Source organism: Cnephaeus nilssonii (genome assembly GCF_951640355.1).
Source record: "Cnephaeus nilssonii genome assembly, chromosome: 17".
Taxonomy (NCBI): Eukaryota; Metazoa; Chordata; class Mammalia; order Chiroptera; family Vespertilionidae; genus Cnephaeus; species Cnephaeus nilssonii.
Window position 1 is genome coordinate 57880041 of NC_137088.1, and position 23556 is coordinate 57903596.

General features: G+C 52.0%; 1 protein-coding gene across 4 annotated transcripts in view; it reads right to left on the reverse strand.

Moving 5' to 3' along the window:
- Positions 1-220: 220 nt before the first annotated feature.
- Positions 221-23556, reverse strand: part of EIF4E3 (eukaryotic translation initiation factor 4E family member 3) — an 86956-nt gene continuing 63620 nt past the window's right edge. For 2 of the 4 annotated variants that reach the window (XM_079795124.1, XM_079795121.1), the window contains 6 exons: positions 20662-20734; positions 17363-17457; positions 16017-16077; positions 13581-13647; positions 10569-10724; positions 8804-9687 (listed from right to left, as the gene is read on the reverse strand). In XM_079795124.1, coding sequence (XP_079651250.1) covers positions 9482-9687; positions 10569-10724; positions 13581-13647; positions 16017-16077; positions 17363-17388 — 516 coding nt within the window. In that variant the 5' untranslated portion in view covers positions 17389-17457; positions 20662-20734 and the 3' untranslated portion in view covers positions 8804-9481. The other 2 variants (XM_079795123.1, XM_079795122.1) reach the window with 2 other exon arrangements.

Here is a 23556-nt window from a genome sequence, read left to right on the forward strand (position 1 = left end):
GTGAAAGCAGCTGAAGGGCTTTAGCAGCAGTTACACACTCAAGACTCACTGTGGCTGGCCTCTGCAAGGCTGCGCCTCAGCTAAGAAGGCAGAGCCTGAGCTTACAAAACCACCCAGGACCCCGGAACAGCGCGGGGCCCCCTAGCTCCGCTCCGCCCCACGCGTCAGCCTCTCAGCCTCTAAGGAGGAGAGGCCAGCGAGCCTGCAGGTCTCCAGAGGCCATGCCCCTCAGCACTTCCAGCACCTGCTGCGTGCGAACTAACTGCGGGCCACACCATCCTGCCTGGCTGGTTTCTGCAGCAAGGAACAGGAAAGTCTACAAACGAACGGGAAAATAAGCCTCCGCTGGTATTTTTGTTGTTTTTAAAGGGGTAGCTCAGCCAGAAAGGAAGAGTAAAATCACTTAACTTGGCTAAATGGGGACAGTGAATCGATGGGCAAATTCCAGGACCAAAGAGAAATAAGGGTAACTGACTTATTCTAAAGGAAACCATTCTTAGCGAAGGTTAGAGAAAAAGAATGAAACTACATGAAATGCGATTTCTGATAGGCCAAGTGAGCCTCTCACCAAAAGTGCTCAAAGCGGGTGGGGGGAGACAGAGGGCTGCTTCTCCCCAGCCTCGTGCAGGGCGCCGCGGCCTCAGTGTGCGCTGGACACAGGGCCATGACTGCCGCGCAGCGACCTGGAACTTAACTGAGATGAAGCAAAGTGCCTCATACAACTGCAGGACATTGTGCGTGTTTTAAATCCTCACCTGAGGCTATTTTCCCATTGATTTATTTAGAGAGAAGGGAGGGGAAGACGGTGGGAGGGAGAAACACTGATGTGTGAGACACATCCATTTCTATCCTATACAACAGTTGCAGAGTGAGAATTACTGACAACAGATTAGAAAAGATTAAATTCTACAAACTAGTGAACACTTAAAGCCCACAAAGTTATAACTTGAAAAAGGAAGGAGCACAAATTCATAGCAATACAGTCCCAATTAGAAAAGCACAAGAACTCTTCCATGAAAAGTCTACACATTTGCATGAAACACATAAATCACTACATTTTCAAGCAAGGAAAGTATAGCTTAGTCTTACCTTATTGCTCCAAAAGCTGGAATAAAATTACCGACTTATAGAAGCAGCTTTCACATGGATCTGAACATCAAACACAACACATGATATAAAATAAAAAATAACTAGAACAGAAAAGTTTTCATTCTGACCTTAAAAATCCTGAGCAAATCACTGGATGAAGCCAGATCAAAGGCAGGGCATCACACCAGCTTGGAGCCATATGTGAAGGGCCCCAAATGCACAGGGCACAGCTGGTACACGGTTGGGGGAGGGACCACAAGCAGATCCAAAACATACGGCAATAAACTTGCTTCAGCTTACACAGGTAAGACAGTTCGGAAGCATGAATAATTTTAAATACAACTCCTAAGGTTTTACATTTGGGACAAATGGTGCAAACTAAAGTGTGCTCACGAGCTTAAGATCCAAAACCCTTGGTGTAATCATTTATATGAAACTACAACCTCAGTGAGGATACAAGCAAAGAAGACAGTCACACCTTTTTATAACCCATGCAGTGGTTGTAAGCCAAACTACCTGATTAAGTCTGCGACATTTGGAAGGAATTTAATCTAGGCTCACAGAATTAACAGCTGTATTTGAAAACAGAAACCCTGTAAGTTTGTTAAAATGCTCAAAGTCCCTTAATATTCTCCATTCATCATAATGTAAAGTGCTAAAATTAAAAATTTCACCTTCTTAAGCCTTTAATAAAAGTTGCTTTTTTATATGTAAGAAGATGAGGTAGCATTAATTTTCTATAGAAAACACAGAAGCAATCATTTATTTCATGCTCATTTCTATATTGCAAAGTTGCCAGTTTCACAATTCCCAAATAAACAATGGTTCCAAATTCAGCAGTTAAAAAAAATTCCCTTCCTTGAACATTAGAAGTTGAAATTTCCATAATGAAATCTCGCATTTCATTAAATGAGTTGATAACTGTTTTCGGGCAGCAACCAAAACAAAAACACTCAACAGACTCCTTCAGCCTCGTGGCTTCTGAAGGACATGAGAACACAGAATATCCAAACGGCAGGTTTATTGGATATTCGAGGCAGGGACGCGCCACACACAGACACACACACACACACACACACACACACACACACACACACACACACACACACACAATGGGAGTTCGCTCTCAGGAGCAATGCGGGACAGGAGTGTGGACTCACAGTGACTGCTCAGCATTCCCACGTGCAGGGAATCCTCCTCTGGCTTTTTACACTTGCAGTTCGGTAACAGTTCTGCCTAGCTACCTCTAGGAGGGACGATCAGTTCCCCAGGAAATGCACTCTCAGGCCGCTCTGGCCGTCGTGTGCACAGTCCTGTGCGCCTGCCCAGGCGGTTTCTCTGCTCTGCGGCCCTAGGGCATCTGTCAGCCATGCTGAGCCCGAAGGCAGCCGACGCTGCGGGGAAGCAGAGGGAGGGACTGCCGCTCTGAGCGTTCAGTCCGGGTGAACGGGCATGGAGGAGTGAGGAGGCCTCTGTGCGGGAAGGTTGTCAGGACAGCAGAGGGCCGCTCTGCAGCCGCCCAGCGGCACCAGCCGCTCCGCAAGGCTCTGCAGGCTCCCAGCCGCCTGTGCAACATCCCGAGGGGTCACTGGGTGCTGGGGCGGGATGGAATCAGGGGCGCCCTCAGTGAGGTCGAGGACCATCTCCTCAGCATCAGGGGGCCGCAGGCTGAAAAGGCAGCGCCAGGCCGCGCAGCGTCCTCAGTGAGCGCCCGTGATTGCCCCGCGGGGCAATGATCTCCAAGGTCCCTTCCACTCTAAAATTCTGAGTCTGGTTCCCTCTGACCCGGGTGCGGGAGCTGGGGGGACCCTGTGCAGCAGCGCAGGTGACGTCCGGCCTAAATCAGAAGTGTTCCCAGACTCCCGAGGACAGAGCCATGGGAACTGGGTTCCGGGGGCTCCGGCTGCCCCGCCCTCGCCTCCTCCCTGCCCACTCCTCTCAGCTGCTGAGAGAACTTCCCGGGACTTTACACTCTGAGTCACCAAACTGAAGTAATTTTTAATTGATCTGAATTGATCTGATCTTTTAAGAAATAAACTACTACAGGCAGTCCTCTACTTTCCTTTATACTAAGTGAAATCTTACGGAAACAGAATACAGGAAAAATCAACAGTAGACACATTTTAAAAAGGGAGTTCCATATTCACAAAGCTAAAAAAAATCTAACTGCAGTTTTACTTCTCCCTTTGGGCACAATATTGAGAAAATATTTCCTACATGTTCCTTTATTTCATTCTTTCTCTTTAGAACTGCTTAAAGGCTCAACGAGAGCCCAAGAGCTGTGAGTTTTAAGCACATCTGGAGAATTCTATCTGACGGTTTATTAGGTGCAGGAGAGCTAAACCTCGACTGGTAGTACCACATTTTATAAAATCATAAGAGCAAAATGCAGGACTCTCAAAATAATGACACAAACAGCTGAATAAACTGTGCGCCCAGCCAGGGCGGGCGGGCGGGCGGGCAGCGCCACCGTGTGACGGCTCTGCAAGGCCTGGGCTGGTCAGGGACAGGGCTCCCAGCAACGCCCCGCCCCTCCACTCAGGCCCTTTCAGAGGGCCCTGCGGGCAGAGCGCAGGGACAAGCCCCGGGCACTGGGGGGCGGCACCTTGGTGCCGCCTGGAGGCTTGCAGGGGGGTGGGGAAGTCAGGCTGATGTGGCTCTCGGCTAAGGAACCTGGACTGGGCGGAGGGAGGGGGGGGGGGAGCGGGCTGTAGCCTTCCAAGCCCAGCTCTGTCACTTGCTGGCCCATGTCCGCTGCCAAAGCGCAGGTGGGTGGGTAGACTGTGTGCTGCATCTATGGGCCCAATTTACTCAAAACTTCCTCCAGCTACGAAGGCTGTGACTGGGCACATGAGCTAAATTCAAGAAGAAAGGTGAGAAGGTTAGAGTCAGTTTATTAGATTTGTTTTCCTTTTCATTTTTTTCTTCATCAACTGTACCATGCATTTAACAGCCACATTATAGTAAATATACGTGTTCGCTGTAAACTCTCCCCTCGCATCAAAACTGGGGCAGAGTGGCGCCTGCGGGAAGGCAGGGCCGTGAGCCAGCCCTGAGGAGTGCTGGGAGCAAGTGGGAAGTGGAGTTTCCTCTCAGGGAGAAGTGGCCGCTCTCACGTCCCAGGCGCTTTCCTGGTGCAAACAGGCAAGCCTGCTGTCACAGCGGGGCCTCACGGGAGTGAGGAACACGGCTCCCAGGCCCTGGGAACCCAGGCAAGAAAGGGGCCCTCTGGCCCCGAGTGCACCTGCTAGGGTTGGCTGAACAAGCCCCAGAACCCCACCGAAAGGCCCACTCCCCGGCACGGGCAGAGATGGGGGCGCTGCCCCAACAGACAAGTCACATGCTCCACACAATTTCCTTGTCTCAGGAGAGGATTGGCTTCTGTAATCCAAGAAGGTAATGAGAGGCTTTTAACTGATTACATTAGCTCAGCTCACACACAACATCTCTTATGAACTAAATGTTCAGTTAAACATTTTCAAAAGCAGAACCTGACAAAATCCTCTTAAAGTGACTTAGATGATAAGTTCTTAAAGAACTAAACCCTTCCCACAGCTGGCACTGCCACAGGGTGAACCACAGCTGCACAAGCCCTCCGGACGGACCCCGCTGTGTGCTAACCCGTGCTTCACCATCATAAATAATGTAAACTGGAAACCAGCAATGTGAGCCTAACATGCCTATTTTCATTTTATTTTATTACTTTAAAAGCTATATACATGCAAAAGTTGAACATATCACAATGCCTTTAAATAAAGTTCAAAAATAAAAATACTTCAAAATCCATTTACTTATGGAAATGTATATGACAATTATAATGAAGATAAGTCAATATCTTTTCTAATCTATCAGAAAAATACTTATATTATAAAAAGAATTTTAATTCATGTCCAGAATAATTTTTTAATTCTTGATGAATAATAAAAACAAGTTGGATGTTAGTACAATATTTAAAGCAACAAGTTTCAGGCTTTTGAAAAATGGGTCTGATATCCTTATACCTCATTTAAAAATCACTGAAGAAACTCAAGTTTAGAAACAAAGCATTTTTAAAAAACGATGACCATCGTGACTATGGCTGTCGTGGTCAGTGATGCCAGTGAAGGGCCCAGCTCTCCTAAGCAGATGCTGCAGGAAGTCCGCTCAGATGTCTGAAGACCTTCACTCACAAACCCTGGCCGGAGGCTGCAGGCCTCGCGGGCTCTCTGCTGGAGAGTAAAAATCTTGGGTCCAATGAAGCTCTGAGCACCCGGCCCTTCTGTGTGATGTATAAGCGTGTGCGAGCGACCCTGGCGCCAAAGGTCACTAGGAGGACAGGCAGCTTCAAGCGACCCCCTCAGGCAAAAGCAGAAGCTGGCAGTCCAGGCGTGAGACGGTGCTTTGAGCAGGTCTCAGCGTTCCCCAGCGTGGCCGTCTCCTTCCAGTAAAACCAGCATTTCTTTGGTAACATAGTACAATATGTATGAACAATTCCAAAAATTAATATGAACAAATATGCACTCCAAGTTCAACTGTGTGAATGTTCACATTCATTTTCGAAATGAGATTTAACTTCCTGCCCCGAAATGAAAAAAAGGCAAAGTTGCCCAATTTGGGGGACTACTGATTACCGGAAATGACGCAATCTGAGCAGGAAAAGGGGTCATTTCACAAAATGTGTCCATCGATGTGGAGAGCCCAGCGTGGGCACGCGCCCAAATGTGGGAGGAGCTTCACAAGCAACTAGAGCTAGTTCTCTGCGGCAACCAGGGGGGGCTTCTCATCGGGGGAGCCCGTCACCGCCTCACCCTCCTGCGAAAAGGCCCCACGGACCCTCGGGTACAAATATGTCCAGAGTCCAAACTCGAGTTTGAGTTGTACCCTGACACTCAAGTGTCATTACAGTTTTCCTGTGAGTTAACCCAGCTATCATCTTCCTCTTACAGCCATAAAAAGAAGTTTTAAAAAGGAAAGATAAAAGATGTGTGTGCTGTCAGTGCAACATCGGGTAAGTGTGGTTTTGCTTCTCCCAAACACAGAAAAACAATGCCCAGGGCATGGCACGCAGGGTGTGTCACAACCAGGAGTAACCAGGACAGGTCTCACCAGCGGGCTCCTGCGAGAACAGCGTGGCTCCCGAAGCAGTCCTGTCAGAGGATGCACGTCCTATGACTAGGCACAGCCCCGCCCCTTAAAGGGGAACTGATTTCCTGCGCCTCCACGAAAGGAGAGTGCACAAAACAGTAATTAGACCAAACACGGAATTTAAAAGGGCAAAAGAATTGGAGTGAAAATAACACAGAAAGCGAAAACCAAAAAACAAAACCAAGCAATGTGATGGTCGAAACCCAGTCTCCCCCACCCCACCTGCCACTTGGAGTCCTAATTGCCCATCTGCGGGACCGGAGCCCACTAAGTGACCAGCATCGGACATCGTCAAGTCTTCTCTTCACTCTCCCTCCTGTTAAGACCGTTTCCAAAAGCAATCAGCAAAGGACAAAGAATTCTTTACAGAGTGCAATTAGTGCTTTCCACGTCCACCTTCAAAAGCATGATGCTCTTCATGGGCTAAAGGGCAGAAAAAACAAAAAAGAAAAAAGGAAAGAAAACTTTAAGCAAAGGATGGGGCAACCCTTCCCTAAGGCATCTATCTCACTGTTTCCCCAAATGTTGGCAAGAACTCAGATACCTTTCTGTGCCAGTAACTGCTAGCGAAGGCGTGCATTTCCTGAGAAACGTAATAATGAACATTAAAACAAGGAATAAGCACGCAGTGGGCACACTGCCTGTTTCTCTCGCTGTGCGGGAGGGTGAGTCACCCGACAGCTAACGGAGAGACGTTGGGCTCCGGCAAATGCCGCGGGGAGAAGGCACCCACAGGACGCATGCGTCGGGAGGGGCCTCCTGTCACCCAGGCGAGCCACGGGCGCACGAGCCTGCCCTTAGAAATAAAACAGAACAAAACCAAAGCCAAACCAAGAACAATCCGGGGAGCAATTACATCTCCACCTCTGAACGCCCTCTGTGGGAAGTGAAAGCCCGTAAAATTGATGGGTTTTTATTTTTCCCAAGCGTATTTTCCCCTCCCAGCTCTACTGTCTGGCTTTCAAAATTACGAACAACATTTTAAAAAACTCAAGACTAAAAAAATGATCAAAACCCTTTTTCAAAGAGTTAAAACTTTAAAAAGTGGAAGCGGGAAATGGGAGATGGAAAGTCTGGTGGCAAGGACAGACCCTGCTCTGCCGGCCCTGCCCACCCACCCCCACCGCGGAGGGTCCAGGAAGGCACGCGGCCCATTCGCCTCCGAGGCTCCTCCCAGAATCCAGTCCTGGTTTCAAAGCTGCTCCATCTCCCTGCAGGACCGGCCTGCGGCCGCCTGCTCTTCCCCTGGACAAAACGCCGAGAAGCGCGCCTCTGCTCCTAAGGGCCCTGGCACGCAGACCGGCTTAACTGACAGTTCCCGCAAGGAGAACTACAAACATTTAGATTTTTATGTGTTTTTCTTTTTAAGGAAGATTTTCAGGGCAGACACGAGTAAACTGGTCTGCTCTGCTATCCAATAGGCAGTGCCGCTGGTCACATGGGGAGCCACGCCCTGCGGCAACTCTGGGCTCCAGGGGTGAAAATCCAGAGGCCCGAGCCCTAGCCGCGTGGCTCAGGGGATAGAGCGTCAGCCCTGGGACTGAAGGGTCTCAGGTTCGATTCTGATCAAGGGCATGTACCTCAGTTGCAGCCTTGATCCCTGGTCCTGCTTGGGCATATGTGGGAGGCAACCAGTCAATATGTCTCTTTCACATCGATGTTTCTCTGTCTCTCCCTGTCCCTTCCACTTTCTCTAAAAACCAATGGGAAAAATATCCTCAGGTGAGGAAAATCAAAAAAGTAAAATAAAAATATCAAGAGATCTGAACTATCCTAAGACTTCCTGGCTTCTGAGAGTGAGGGAAGCCCGTGGTGCGGCATGGGTGGGCCAGGGAGCCTGCCGAACAGAGCGTGGGCTGGAGAGCCTGGAGCAGAGGGAGGCTGTTCGCCTGAGCCTGGAGAGGGCTACGGAAATGCTCGAGCCCAGGACTCAGCACACTTTTCTGGAAAGGGGCACGGAATAAAGACTTTAGGCTTTGCGGGCATAGGGTCTCTGTGCCAATTGCTAACTCGGCCACTGTGCCATGAAGCAGCCATAGATGATATGTATACACATGAGCATTGCTAGGTGCCAATATGCCTTTTACATACATGACACTGACATGTACATTTCACACAGTTTTCATGCACTGTAGGTCTTTTTCTGTTTTTTCCAACCGTTTGACAATGTGAAAACCATTCTTAGTTGTAGCCCAAAAACGGGCGACGAGGGGCCAGATTTGGCTTGAAGTCCATAGTTTGCCAACCTCTGCTCTAAACAATTTTCGCATCAGAAAAGACATCTGCCCTTCAGCTGCTCTGCTAACCTGACGGAATTGGGGAGAGGGCTCTCTATACATTAGCAGTTTCTCGGTCAAATAACCAATCTTTATCCAAATCACATATAAGCTTATCAACAGCCCATTTCTTACCCACCCTGTGGGGGAGTGAGTGTTGCCGGCTCTGCGCCCGGTGAAGCAATTCTCACCGGGTCCCAGGAGCACGGCAGATGCAGGCAGGTGGCCGTTGCCCCGCTCACTCCACAGCTGCTCCTCATCAAGCCGTGAGTTCCTGCCCAAACCTCAGTTTTCCAGATCAAGTCTGTAGCACATAGAACTCTACTGAGTAAAGGACTGCCTGCTTTTTATAAAATAAAGAGAATTACTTCTTTTTTTCCAATTCAAAATTTTATTTGCATAATCTTAGGTTTTGAGATGTTAACTTACACCATTACAACCTGGACTCCACTGAGCCCGGAGCCGGTGCTGCATCACCCCGGGCTTGCCAATGGGATCGTCTGCAGGGCCTGTTCAGCTGACTCAGCGGCCCGCCGTGGCCAGCTCTCCCTCTGCCGGCTCCCAGCGCCTGCCCGTCACAAAGCTAAGCAGGGCTCATCTTGTTCAGCCTCACCTGCTGGCTGCACTGCCCTAAAGACGGCCTCATCGCTCTGTGGCCAAATTACCTAACGGAACCCTCCTCTCAGGCTGGACCTGCGGCTAACCACCACGTTACCTGGAAATGTAATCACATAATTTTGAAGTAGAAGGGACCTTGGAGATCATTTAAGACCAACCTCCTGGCTACTGAAACGGGAGTGAGGATGAGGAGGTGCCTTGCTGAAGGTCACCGCTGAAGCAAGTCCGAGGGCCTGACAGGAGTCCGCACCGCCTTTCCTCTGGCGTGACAGCGGCGCGGGTTCGAGGGCGGGGGTGCTTGGCCCTTCACAAATGGCCGTGCAGGGCTTCCTTCCAGAGTTCCTGCTGTGCTTTAACGCTCGGTGACCTTTCAATTAACATTTGGACTGAAAATGCACTACGTCCCACACGTGCAGCTTCTGCACCACCCGGCAGCGAGGACTCCGCCCGCAGCTTGGTCTCTGTGTGAGCTGTCGCCTGGCGTCGCCTGAACACCTGAGGCGGCTGCGGCCGTCACTCCGCCTGATGTGATTGCTGAGGGAATAACATTGGATGCTTTCCCTCCTTTGTGGCAAGGGGGCTGAGGAAAATGAAGCGTATTTCAGCAATTCTAAGATGTGCCTCGTCCCCCTGGGGCTCCCCGGAATCAAGTGCGTCCGTCTCACTGGGAGCCTCTTGCTCTCCTTTCTGAGTAATACTGAAATACTGCTATCATCGGGGCACCTGCCGTGGATCACAGGAGCTAGAAAACCGGGCTGCTGACTCTCGGGACAGTTTGGGACACAGGAAATGCAGCCACAGCAGGGCGGCCGGCTTCGCCCAGCATCGCACTGGCGCCTGCGGCCGTGGCTAGAGCTCCAAGCACGGGTTTGGTGGCGCTAGCCTGGGTTTGCATTTGGACAAAAGTGACTTTTTCAAAAGAGCACACAAAGCAATGAACATGACCACTGATGGAAACAATGGGTCCACACGCCTAGTCACGCTTTAACGTGTCCCTAGTTCTGTGTCCCCGTCGCCGCCACGGCAGCGTGGGCGTCTCAGCAGAACATCCCGTCCCCGTGCGCAGCTCCTCCACGAACACAGATGGCACACGGGAGGGACCGCTGCTGAGGGAGGACCGAGCCCTACCTGCCAGCTCACACAGCAACTTTTGGTTACTGCTGCTTAACACAGGTGATTTTTTTCTGAGAATGACAAATTCAAAATCAGGTTTAAATTTTTGAAATGATACACACGTGTATCCCCTTTTCTGATCCACGCATTTACTAGTAGGCAAGAATTAAATCTCATTCTAATTTCTGAGACTAAACTTTTAAGAAAACACTTAAATGTTTCCATAAACATTTTCTGGATTATAGAACTTCAAGTGACTCTGCCTTCACCTCACTTGCAACACAGTTTCTATTTTTATCAGTATGACAGAATGATCTAGAAAGGAATAACTGGAAACGAAGCACTTACGTTTATAAAATACTGCTTTAAAAGATATGTGGGGCAGGAGTTCATAGATCTTTTCTAAAACGGTCGCTTCGCCCACTAAGGAGGCATTTACATTCCAGACTTGGACCACGTCGTCCCGGTCCCGAACGCTAACGCTGACTCCTATGACTTCGTCATCTGAGGGAAGACAGGAATGAAGACATGAGCAAAATGTCCAGTCTGCCAGCTTGTTTCCCAAGCACTTACTATTCTATCTGTAAGTTACAAATAAGGTGATAAAAAGAAGGTGGCACAAGAGCACCCATAATAAATACTTGTTTCTAAAGAGAATTGTTGGACAAAAAGCAAGTTATTGGGCGAAAGCTGGTAACAATCACATCACATTTAACCAGGGACTTAGCTAAACGAAGTATTCTAGCCACATTTTCCAGATAAGCCATCCATCCTTTCTGACCGGTTACCAGAGCTTTTTGACTATTTCTTACTGTTTTAATGAGACCTTTTCTAAAATGAGTTGCGTAACTCGGCCCTCTGAAAGCCAAGTGAACTCAAATGCACTTTTCCTCCCTGCTCTGCTGTCTTTGTTGAAATGGAAGTATTTCTCCTAACTTCCTGCCAAGCGCTCAGCTATCCTGGGGTGGTTAGCCCCAACACTAACTGGACCCAGACTGTGTATTTTGAGTTGCTCTTCCTGCTTTTTGTGGTTTGTCTCCCTTCCTATGAATTCTCCTCGCTCTCCAGGGCTTCACTCCCGTGTGTGTGGACTTGGGGGCGGTGTGCTAGAGGATCAATGACCGTCCACCCGCCTGTTCGCGCCGTGCATGGAGCAAGAGAACACGCTTCCAGAGTGAGGCTACGCTGTGTCCGTGCCACAGCGGGCGGAGGAGAGCATTTACCCACATTCACTAAAGGAGGCCTTTTAAGAACCACTCAGTTGTGGACGTAGGGGGACCTTGTGGAGATCTGAGAACGGCGCTGGAGAAGTCAGGCTCTCCTCTCACACGCTCCCTTGCAGCCACGCCGTGCAGGCTAACCTGCACTAACCTGACTCCGGTTTTACGTGTTCATGGCTCACTAATGAACCAGGGTCAGCTCTCGGCAGCTGCACACTCAGCTCCAATAAGTCAAATGAGAAAGGTAAGCATCAAAAGTAGAAAATGTCGCTTTAATAAACATGCTTTGCCTAATTTGCTGAAAATCTAAGTCACTTCTTCAGGGAAACATTTCCTTTCTTTCCTCCTTCCTTCTCTTCCTCGGTCCCTCTCTCCTTTATTTCCTTTTTAAGTGAATTTGGTCCAGCTAAACAGTTATGATTTGGCACTAAATGGTTCCATTTTCACCAATGTGTGGTGTGGCAGGGGGATGGCGGCCAGTTGGGAGGGAGGGTGAGGAGGGGCTCTGGGCGCTCGGTGCAGGCGTCTGTCTCCTGCGAACAGTTACCAAGCTCTGCACATTGCAGCTGGTACTCTTTCCTGTGTATGTCACATATACCGAAAATTTCCAAAAACCTAAATAGCCCCGATCACAGCCATTGGACGGGAACTTCTTATTCCATCACCACCTTTGTTTCGTTTACCCCTCAGCAGATACTTGCTGGAGCTCACCTGCGTTCGATTTTGTGTGGACACAGAGCCACCGAGTGAAGAGGGGGGCCCTGCAGTTCCCCGTTAGGCATGCCCATGAGGTGGCTGCTCGGCCCTCAGCACCCCAGCCCTGCCACTGCCCACTTTGCACCTCTGGCCAGAGCGGCCGCGGGACGGCGGGCAGTGTCAGGCTGGCATGGTGCTGGCCGCAGGCACGGCTCCTGTGCCAGGGCAGACCCATCAGCAAGCTTGGAACAGCCAGAGGCGGAGTCAGTCGCCGAGCCTGGTTAGTTTGGGTCATCACAGCCGGGGGAGTGCGGCTCAAGGGGGACGTGCGGCCTGGATGAGCTGACTGGCTGCAAGCAGCGGGGTCAGGTTCCTGGGAGGCTCATTGTTAATCGTTAAAGGCGCTCTCCTCTCCCGAGTCAACCACAGAACAACAGGCCTCCTTTACTTTATCCTGTTTACTATTACTAGCTAACTTCCCCTGGTTCTGAAACGAATAATTCATTCCTCTCCCAGGATGTCTGTATTTATAATTACATCTCGGATGCATTTTGCCTGCAATATTGTGAAGTTGCTAACCACTCCCTGTTAAAATAAAAGGAATCTTATTTTTAAGATGATTTCATCTAACCCAGGTTTTATCTTAATAAAAAAGTGGTGTGAAAAGAAAGCAAAACAATAGCAGAAATATCAGAACTGCTGATGGAGGAGCTGGAGGCTTGCCATGGCCCGGCCCCTACAGGTCACACCACCAACAAACAGCTGCTGGCAAATTAGTCAACACCAATTTGTTTTAAAAAATCGTAACTGGAAGCTGAACAGGTAAATGTTATCCTAAATGTTACCTCAGGATCCTCCAGAGGAGCTGCCCAAGAGAAACACAACTTGGAACGAGCAGCTCTTTGAGTGGCTTTCTTCATAAAATAAAAATGCACTCTCGGGGGCTCTCAGAAACTCACTCGGTATTTGAAAGTGGTCTCCAAAGTCAAGTTCTGAAGACCTTATATTTTAGCCTCAATTGGGGGGTTACAGCCAATAATGTTGCCCACCCCTTATCACACCCTGTGAGCAGGGACCCCGGGACCGGAGGAGGGGCAGGGCCTGGAGGGACAGAACTGCGTCCACCTACCACCACCTCCAAGAGCCCATTGAAACCACCTCCCTTTCCTTTCTGCCTGTTTGTCTTGGACAGAGGACCACAGACACTGTTAGGATGAGTTATGAGGGCACATACACATGCATATACACAGACGTACACATAGTAGACACACATGTAAATATGCACGTGTCCATACACACAAAACACTAAATGCCACAATCACATGAAAAAAGTCTAAGTAACTTCAGTTACAAAATAAACAACTTCAAAACATGTAAAAAGTCAGACATACACGAACTTCTGCAAGGACCAGGACAAGGCAAGCGCCCGCCCGCGGCTCTTTACCTGCTGCGGCACAGCCTGCGAACTGTTCCCCGATAGTCGCTAACAACAACTCTTTCCAAACTGTGGACTGGTGTGAAAAAGAATAGAAAACAAAAAAACAAAACCAAAAATACAACATACATGTATTTTCAGACAATTATACCCAGGAGCTAAGAAAGTCCCATTTTCCACAACCTGTGTACTTGCCACGCCCGTGTCTAGCGCCCACAGACACCTCCGAGCTACAGGTGTCAACAGGCAGCGTGTGCCGTGTTGCTCCCCAAGTAACTGAGCAGACAGATGCAGTGACCCAGAGTCACTAACTTGGTGTCCCAAAACCTTGGTGTCCTACATCACAGAGCTAATTTCTAGTGACACCCCTGATGAAATTAAAACAGTGGGGGGGATGCATTCAAATGGCCTAACTTTCTGATTTATCTACCTCTTTCTAGTTACACTTGAATGCTGTTAGTAAAATCCTTCTCTTCAAACCCTCTTCTCTGTTTTCCTTGCAGCTTCTAAGGCACTTGAAAGGTTAACCAGGAAAGGGCGCTGTGGAAGGTTTCTGGGTCACTGAGTACGAGAAGCGTGCAAATGCCCGTTCCCGCGGGAGTCTGCGCCAAGGGACAGGCGCTGAGTCTGTGTGTGCGTTTCCCCAGACCAGTGGTGGTCTGCTCTCCCTCCTACCAGCGAGAAACAATGGAGTCCTTTCTACTCGAGAGCCATACAGGTTCCAGGGCCTAAAGGTCTTCCAGCTGCCCCCCCCCCCGCCGCCAGCCCCTGAAAAGTTCTTGGTCCCGTTTACCGCCTGCCCTGGGCCACAGGCTCTGAACTCTCCCAGAACCGGGTGTGAGTCCTGGCAGGCAGCCTCGTGCCTGTGAGCCTGGCTGGCAGCCACCAGCTGCTCTGAGTGTGTTTCCAGAGGCCACGGGGAGCGACAACAGGGCCCGGCCACTCAGGCTGCCTGGACCACGAGTGAGTCACAAAGGCACTCCGAGGCTCACCAGTTCATGGTCTGCTGTCTGCTCGCTGCACGCCAGGCGCAGTGCACACGAACCGCCTCCCAGTGCTTACTGTGCCGTGCTAATGGCCGGAGGCAGCCTCGCTGGGCTTCTACCCCCGAGCCCAGCTAGCCGTCGCGACCTCCCCCGTCTAGAAGGGCTCTCCTTCCTTCTCTTTTCTGGACCACTTGTCTCCCATCTAGAAACCACCCTCCTACTGTGTCTGTCCCCGCGGGAGTCCCTCACACGCTTGGTGATGAAGCTGAGGGGCAGGGAAGGTCCCCGTCCTTTTTCGGGGGTGCACAGGCTGGCCCACTAGACGCCCGCTCGTTGGCATCAGGCGGGCACGGAGCTGCACGGGTGCCGATGCTTGCAGACACGCAACGCACCGTTTGGGACTGCGCGTGGCCAGGGCACTAACGGGGACGGACATGCCTCTCCGCCTCTCCCGGAACGATGGCATCAGGAGTGTTTCTACTAGAACTCAGAGCCTCGTGTCAGAAAACAACGTGAAAGGGAAAATGTGTTCTTATTGAAACTAAAAAACCTACATTCTATCTTCTCTCTTCTTACACTATGTACTTCCTCTCCTTTTTAAGGGGGACGGAGTGAAGGCCCAGGCCTTACCTACCTGACTTGGCATCTGCTTCCTGGCATGCTTTATTATGGAGGCCACACAACAGGCAAGCTTGGAGCTATGCATCGTGACTACGAGCTCATGTCCTTAACAAACAAGCCTGCTGCATCGTTAGGGCTGTGCTTACAGCAAGATGACTCCAGCTTAAGCCTGCGGGTCCTGGAGACGCTGCGATTCTCTGCGCTTATCCACATGAAAGAAGCCACTAAGGTGAGAGTGGGCAGCATCTGCCCTAGCATCTATTTTCAAAGAAGCCCTTTGGTTTCCCAGGGCTTAGGAACAGATCTGAACACTCATTTTCAGACAGCATGATACATTAGAGACCCCCACCCCACCCCCACCCCAGGGAGACGGAGGTTTCTGAGGCTTGGCCACAGCAAACCAGCATTCCACCAGGCCCTCCCTCCAAACGGCTCTCATCAGCCTCCAGGAAACCCCACTCGCCATGCCATGGTCGTCCTCAGAACCATGTGCCTGTCTCCACGAGCCTTCGGTGGGAAGCACCCTGCTTCTCACTTTGTAAAACCAACATCCACATGCTAGTTACGCTTGGTGCGGAAAGACAATAAGCTTTCTGTAAAAGTTGTATGCATTAGCTCTTCAGAACATGTGGCACAGCAAAGCGATTACACCACCTCCACAGAGAAGCACAAGGTATAATCGCAAGGCAGCGTGTGAGGCAAAACCCACCGAGGTCAGAACAGTTCCTCGCCCCCCGGCTTGTTCTGAGGCGACCAGGCAGGCCTTGGAGGCACAGAATGTTATCAGCTGCAATCAGCCCCCGGCTCAGCCAGTTCTAGAAAAGGGCCAGACACCTACCGTGCTGTCCTTGGGCACTTTCATCTTCCACACGCCGCCCTTTGCATTACTCTCCTCTTCCCTGGATCAAAGACCAACGTCTGAAGTTATACTCAGGCAGTAAGTGGCTGTACATACATTTACTTTAACAACAGATGACATTAAAAACAAAAACAACCAGTATTCTTCAATAAACTCTCCCCCCGTCCTTTTATTGAAAACAGAAGTAGATGAAATAAAAAGAATGGGGGTGGGATGAAGAGGGAGGAAAGTGGAATTCAGTGACCACAGGGCAGGGGGGATGCACCCCACCCCTCACCCTGGACCAGCAGGTGGACAAATTAGCGTGGTGGCCCACCAGGGAAGGCCTCCACCTGCAGCACCGGACGAGGGTGCTGCCGCCGAGGTCTCCAGGAGCCCCCGCCCCTTGGTGGAATGGCTAGGACTTCCTGTGTCTGCTTCCTCGCTGGTAAGAGCACCCAGACTTCCTGTAAGGAGCCACGTGTCCCCACTCTGTGCCAGACCCACTCCGCTGCGGGCGGCTGTGCCCAGGCCTCTTCCCGGAGGAATAACCTCATAGGGTGCAAGACTGGAGGTCCTGTGAGCCATTTGCCACCCCTGATGGAAGAGCCGGAGAACTGAACCAATGCGAGGAGAGCAGGCCGGTCCGACAGAGCGAGCGCCGTCTCCGCAGCACCTGAGCACCCTGCCAGCCTCAGACGCCCTGGGTGCTCAGCTACAGGCCCAAACCCCATTGTTTGGCTCGGATTTCATTCCTGTCACTTGCTACCAAAGGAGATGACATGCTTTCCCCTTTCATTAATGAGTACGTAACTCCGAACAGCTGAGGAACGTGCTGTAAGGACGTGCTACTAACTGGGACTCCAGCCCAGGCACCCTGGCCTTGTCCCCATCACTGCACTGAGCGACCAGAGGACGCCCCTGCCCACCCCAGCCCCGGCAGTCCCACCGCGTTCTGCGGGCCGTGGGAGACAGGTGTCTTTGGTGACACGATCTTGTTCCACACAACAGGGTGCATCCCCGATCTGTCCCTCAGCCCCCCACCAACTGCACGGTCCGACTGAACACCTAGATGGTGCACACCGCCAAGGGCCGCGCGCCACACCTCAGCCTAGCCAGGGCTCTCTGAGACCAAACGGGCCTCCAGGAAGAGCCCGAGAAACCCTCCCGCCACCCTGAGCCCTGTGAGCAGGGCGGTGGGAGGGGCTTAGTTCATAATTAAGTAACAGCTCAAATGACGTCAGCACCTGCAGAAAAGTGCTGTGCACTCCAATTCAGCACCACAAACTTAATGAGGGGTACAATCATTCCCTCCCCCTAACCTCAGGTTAACCCTGGACACTTACCAAAGTGGTCGCCTCTCTCCTCTCATTAAATGATAACTACATCTCAAAGGCAGGCTAGCCACAGGAGGGATATTATTGTACACACTCCAGAATATCTTTAAAAGAAAAACACTTCATTTAATATACCCAGTATTGATTTTTACTATGCCACTATATTATAAAATTAATGAATTAAGGAAAAAAATCAGATCCTCATTAAGTCCTATCCATTCAAAATGGATTTTTCTCTGTGTTTTTCTAACTTTCTGCTAGGAAATGTTAACGTGACATTCAACAGCATCCCTGGCTGCAGCGGGGCCACGCTCTAGGCCTCCCGTGCGGCGGTCCCCAAACAAACACTCCTCTGCATTTGCCTCCACACGACGCTGGGGCTGGGCCTCGCCACGCCCTTCTGACAGTAGATGGCGTCGCATGAAGCCGTGGTGCCGCGTGGACCCTGACCCATGCTGTAACATAACTGACTTCTCTGCACGCCCAGGAGGCTGCTCCCGGGACTAGGGGTGGGAGGGAGGAAGAGGAGGGAAGCACCTGCTGCCTCTCCCGGGGCTCCTCAGTCACAGGGCTGCAGGGGCAGAGCCCTTGGCAGGTAAACAGGATGGATGGGTTAGCACCTCCAGGAGGCGGCAGAAAGCTGCCCCGGGAAGACACAGCGAGGACATGGCTGTCTGAAAACCAGGACAGGGCCCTCACAGGAGCCAGCCACGCTGGCACCCGTGTCCTGGGTGTTGAAGCCAGCTGTCTATGGAATTCTGTTGGAGCAGCCAGAACGAATGAAGACAGAGTGGCTGGTACACAGAAATCCTATCTAATAAAAGAGTAATATGCAAATTGACCGTCACTCCAAGACACAAGATGGCCGCCCCCATGTGGACACAAGATGGCCGCCACAAGATGGCCTGCAGGGAAGGACAGTTGTGGGCAGTTAGGGGTGACCAGGCCAGCAGAGGAAGGCAGTTGGGGGGGGGGGGGACCAGGCCTGCAGGGGAGGGCAGTTGGGGGGGACCTGGCCTGCAGGGGAGGGCAGTTAGGGGTGACCGGGCCAGCAGGGGAGAGCAGTTGGGGGCAACCAGGCATGGAGGGGAGGACAGTTAGGGGTGACCAGACTGGCAGGGGAAGGCAGTTAGAGATGACCAGGCTGGCAGGGGAGGGCAGTTAGGGGCAATTGGGCTGGCCAGGGAGCAGTTAGGCATCGATCAGGCTGGCAGGGGAGTGGTTAGGGGGTGATCAGGCTGGCAGGCAGAAGTGGTTAGGGACAATCAGGCATGCATGCAGGTGAGCAGTTGGGAGCCAGCAGTGTTGGATTGTGAGAGGGATCCCAGATTGGAGAGGGTGCAGGCTGAACTGAGGGACACCTCCCCGCCCCGGTGCACGAATTTCATGCACTGGGCCTCTAGTATTATATAAAAACTAGAGGCCCGGTGCACGCAATTCATGCAACAATAGGGTCCCTAGGCCTGGCTGGTGATCAGGGCCAATCTGCAGTGTGACCGACCTGGGGCCTGGGGGCAGATCCTGTGTTGAGTGTCTGCCCCCTGGTGGTCAGTGTGCATCATAGCGACCGGTCATTCGGCTGTTTGGTGGATTTGCATGTTAGGCTTTTATTACATAGGATAACGGAGTGATAGGAACAGCAGTACTAGCCATATGACAGTGCCAGGCCTGGACTCTGAAATGTGCATGTCTGTGTGTCTGTCCTAATGGCCGTCTCACGGGAGGCGCAGCTTCTGCAGTTTCATAGGAAAGAAAATGGAGGCCGAGACTAACCTGCTCGAGCATCACCATTCAGTGTGGTCATTAGGGTTTGGATGAGAATTAGTTTACAAAGAGCCAACCTTTCAGGGCTCGTCTGGAAGGGGCTGCAGAACGCCTCTGTGAGGACCGTGGCAACACCCTCCGGCGTGGAACGCTGAGCAGAGGGGATCGTGCCCCTGGCGGGTCTGACAGGAACAGCGCAGCCACAGGACAAGGAGCCCCAAGACCGAGGAAGTGGCAGGGGCGGGGGCGGGTAGGGGACGTGCTCTGTGCTGAATGATAACCCTTAGTGGGTGCTGAGACTGTCTTGTGGAAAAATTAATTAAAGCAGAACTAATTGCCAGGACAACTTCACAGGCCACGCAGGAAACCCCGCTTCCTCCCTGTTCCAGGGCCAGGACCGCGACGTCACTGGGTGACTCAGGGACCAGGTGGGAGGTGAGCCTAACGTGATGACGCAGGGGCCAGACAAGAGGACCACCTGCCCAATCCCCGCTCACAGTTCTGATGGCAACTCTGCCACTGGACAGTCTTCTGCCCAACAGATAATCACTCCTCTCTCTCAGGGAAACTGGCAAACGCCCTCCTGGAACGTTCTGAAGAAACAACAGAACCTTCGATGTGCCAGGGCCCTGCTAGTCACCTCCTTTCAGCCTGGAGGAGGTGCACAGGGTGCTAACTTTGCAGAAATTAACAGGGTGGAGATGGCCCAATTGAGGACGTGGCGTTTGATCGTGAAGGAAACTAGTCTTAGACCCTCACGTCCACACTCGACACTGCCAGCTCCTCCCGGTGGCCCACGGGGTGCCGGCACCTCCAGATGGGAAAGCAGAGCCCACACAGGGAGCTGGAGTCTGACCGAGCCCAGGACAGAACCATGGGGTGCCAGCCCGATGTGGGTGAGAGCCCGGGACAGAACCACGGGGCCAGCCCGGTGTGGGTGAGAGCCCGGGACAGAACCATGGGGTGCCAGCCCGGTGTGGGTGAGAGCCCGGGACAGAACCATGGGGTGCCAGCCCGGTGTGGGTGAGAGCCCGGGACAGAACCATGGGGTGCCAGCCCGGTGTGGGTGAGAGCCCGGGACAGAACCGCAGAGCCCAGCCCGGTGTGGGTGAGAGCCCGGGACAGAACCGCAGAGCCCAGCCCGGTGTGGGTGAGAGCCCGGGACAGAACCATGGGGTGCCAGCCCGGTGTGGGTGAGAGCCCGGGACAGAACCATGGGGTGCCAGCCCGGTGTGGGTGAGAGCCCGGGACAGAACCGCAGAGCCCAGCCCGGTGTAGGTGAGAGCCCGGGACAGAACCATGGGGTGCCAGCCCGGTGTGGGTGAGAGCCCGGGACAGAACCATGGGGTGCCAGCCCGGTGTGGGTGAGAGCCCGGGACAGAACCGCAGAGCCCAGCCCGGTGTGGGTGAGAGCCCGGGACAGAACCGCAGAGCCCAGCCCAGCGTGGGTGAGAGCCCGGGACAGAACCGCAGAGCCCAGGGCGGTCAGGGTGCAAGACTCAGTGTCCAGCACGCACCACGGGGGTGCTCCTGCTCGGACTCACCTGGACTGTCGGCACCGTATAGATTTTCTTCAGGTTGGATGCGCACTCAGCGGCCGTGGCCCCAGGGAGAGATCTAAGCCAACAAGCAGAAGGGCAGAGAGCAGCGAGCAGTCAGTGCGTGAGCAGCAGGGAAGCTGGGCTAACCCTTCGGACCTGACATTCCTGGGCCTATTTGCAATTTCAGACGTGAAATGCCTGCTTTCTGAAGTCATGGGTTTGCTTTTCCTAAAAATAAACTTACTCATTCTGTGGGAATTCAGTAGAAAAAAACCTAAAATGTATCTAAGAAAGGTTCTGGGAACCTCAAAATCACATTTTAAAAACCCTAAAATAACCTTGTAATGACCAAGCCTATTGCCGAGGACTTTGGACAAGAAATTGCCTACGCCCAGGTGGTCCTGGCAATGCAGGGTCCTGGCTGGTTCCGTGTGAGACGCCTGTTAGCTCCGTGGCAGATGTGAACGGAGAGGCAGCGTCTGTGCGGAGGACACGATGACTAAGGTCAGCCTGGTGACTCTGGGACTTGCACGGTGTCCCCAGCACTCGCCTTTGGGAGAGTCAGTTCGTTCCCATGGCTGATGGGATGAGCTCTGTCTCTGTGGTCAGAATACCTTCACCTTCCACCTGCCTGTGCTCCACTAGATGGCAACACACTACGGCTTATCCGTGGGAAAGCCGGGCAGCTGCCTGGGACGGGCAGCATGACATGATGTCATCAATCCTTGGAAAACTGTGATGGACACGTTTTCTCTCTCCCTGCATGAACTCGGCAGTTCTTGCTCAAAAATGATGTGCAGGCTACATCAGGCCTAAGGTGAGAATTCACACTCAGAATAATGCTTCCCAGCGCCATGTCTGTTCACTGGCCAGACAGGCGTGCTGAGGGCGCATGCTGGCTCATGGCTAACCCGTGGGGATCAATGAAAGGGACACTCGTTACCGACCCTCAGAGGTAGACCCGGGTCCTCAAGAAGGTGAACTCCCTGATCAGCGGTCGCCAACCTTTCGGACCTCACGGACCCCCAGTGGTCCGCGGACCCTGGATGGTCGCCAGGCACTGACACTGGGATGTGCATAAGACTCATAGCTCAGGTGAGGGAAGGCCGAGCAAGGGCCAGGCCCCGGTGTCTGCTTCTGTGGGGGGACACGAGGCATGTCAGGGCTCTACGGTGACATTCCGGGACTACGGACCAGTGAATGATCCCTGGGTGTCGAACCTGAATGCCAGAAACACATTTTGGAAATCAGCGCCCTGGCCTGGAGGCCGCTAAGTCAGCACAGTTAGAGATTAGTCTGAGGGCAAACCAGGGGTCTCTGCTGAGCAGGTAACGTCTGATGAGTAACCCTCCCTAAAGCACTGAGTGCACACCGCACTTCTCGTTTTTATAAAGAAGCTGGACACTGGTTTGTGAAAAAGCAAACCACAATAACCACCATGATGACACGTTGCTGCCACCTCAAACTCTCCTAAGTGTGCTGCGGGGCGTGGGGAGCAGCTGGCTCAGTGCCCGAGCCCCGTCCACCGTGTACCTGGACCGCCCGGCTGGTGGGTGAGGGCTGACTTGGGCAAATATTGATTTGTGTTTAATGCAGGCCTCTACACTGTTGTTGGCTAAGATTATGAAAACATTGGCGGGGGAGGGGCTTTTTAAAAAAACCTTGATTTTTTTCTGAAGAGATATGCACATGAAAAATTTATTGCTTTTATACGAAAATCTACTGGTACTTTTTCCCTTTGAAAAGTTTAGCTGGTCTCCCAAGTGAACATGCCCAGCACAGACACCCCCCACCCCCGCCCTCAGCATGCATGCTCCCCCTGCGAGGGGAGGGGTTGCAGTCCGAAGGAAGTAAATGGACTTTCTATTTTTTCATTTTAAAATTGCATGTTTCAAATTTTTAAAGTTCCACCACAATTTCTAAAGGTTTAGAATGAGAATAATTTGAATGTTCACCTCATAGCATTACGTCAACTGAAGCAAACACATGGTGAGGACCCGCCTTCTAACCGACAAGGAAGGTCACTGGCGACCTTTCACTCACGCTCACGCCGGGCCCGTCATTCACCGTCACTCAGGTCCCCTCAGGTTCGCATTTCTGAGGACATTTTTTGAAGAAATCTAGTTTCCAGTCTGTGAATGAAACAAGGACGCCGCCGCGCTGCTCGGTGTCGAGGACGCCGCCGCCAGCAGCTCCTGCGCGGCAGTGAGTCCTTGCGCGCCTGCGGTGCAGCTGTCACATCAGTTCTTCCTACTGCACAGGCGAGAGGCCAGAGGCCAGAGGGGGTGCAGCTGTCACATCAGTTCTTCCTACTGCACAGGCCAGAGGCCAGAGGCCAGAGGGGGTGCAGCTGTCACATCAGTTCTTCCTACTGCACAGGCCAGAGGCCAGAGGCCAGAGGGGGTGCAGCTGTCACATCAGTTCTTCCTACTGCACAGGCGAGAGGCCAGAGGCCAGAGGGAGTTGGCAACGTGCCTGAGGCCACAGAGCCTGGTCAGAATGCAGGTGACCACCGAGACTTCCTGCTCTGCGCCCGACTGTCCAGTCAAGCCCTACTGACATTTTTTATGGCATCTGCAAGTGGCTCTAGGTGTGTTCTCATTCAGGCCACAGACTTTGCTGAATCCCATTTTTTAAAAAAATATATTTTTATTGATTTCAGAGAGGAAGGGAGAGGGAGAGAGACAATGATGAGAGAGAATCATCGATCGGCTGCCTCCCACACGCCCCCTGCTGGAGATCGATCCCACAACCTGGGCATGTGCTCTTGATTAGAATCTAACCCGGGACCCTTCAGTCCGAAGGCTGGCACTCTAGCCACTGAGCCAAACCAGCTAGGGGTAAATCCCATTTTTTAAAAATATATATTTTATTTATTTTTACAGAGAGGAAGAGAGA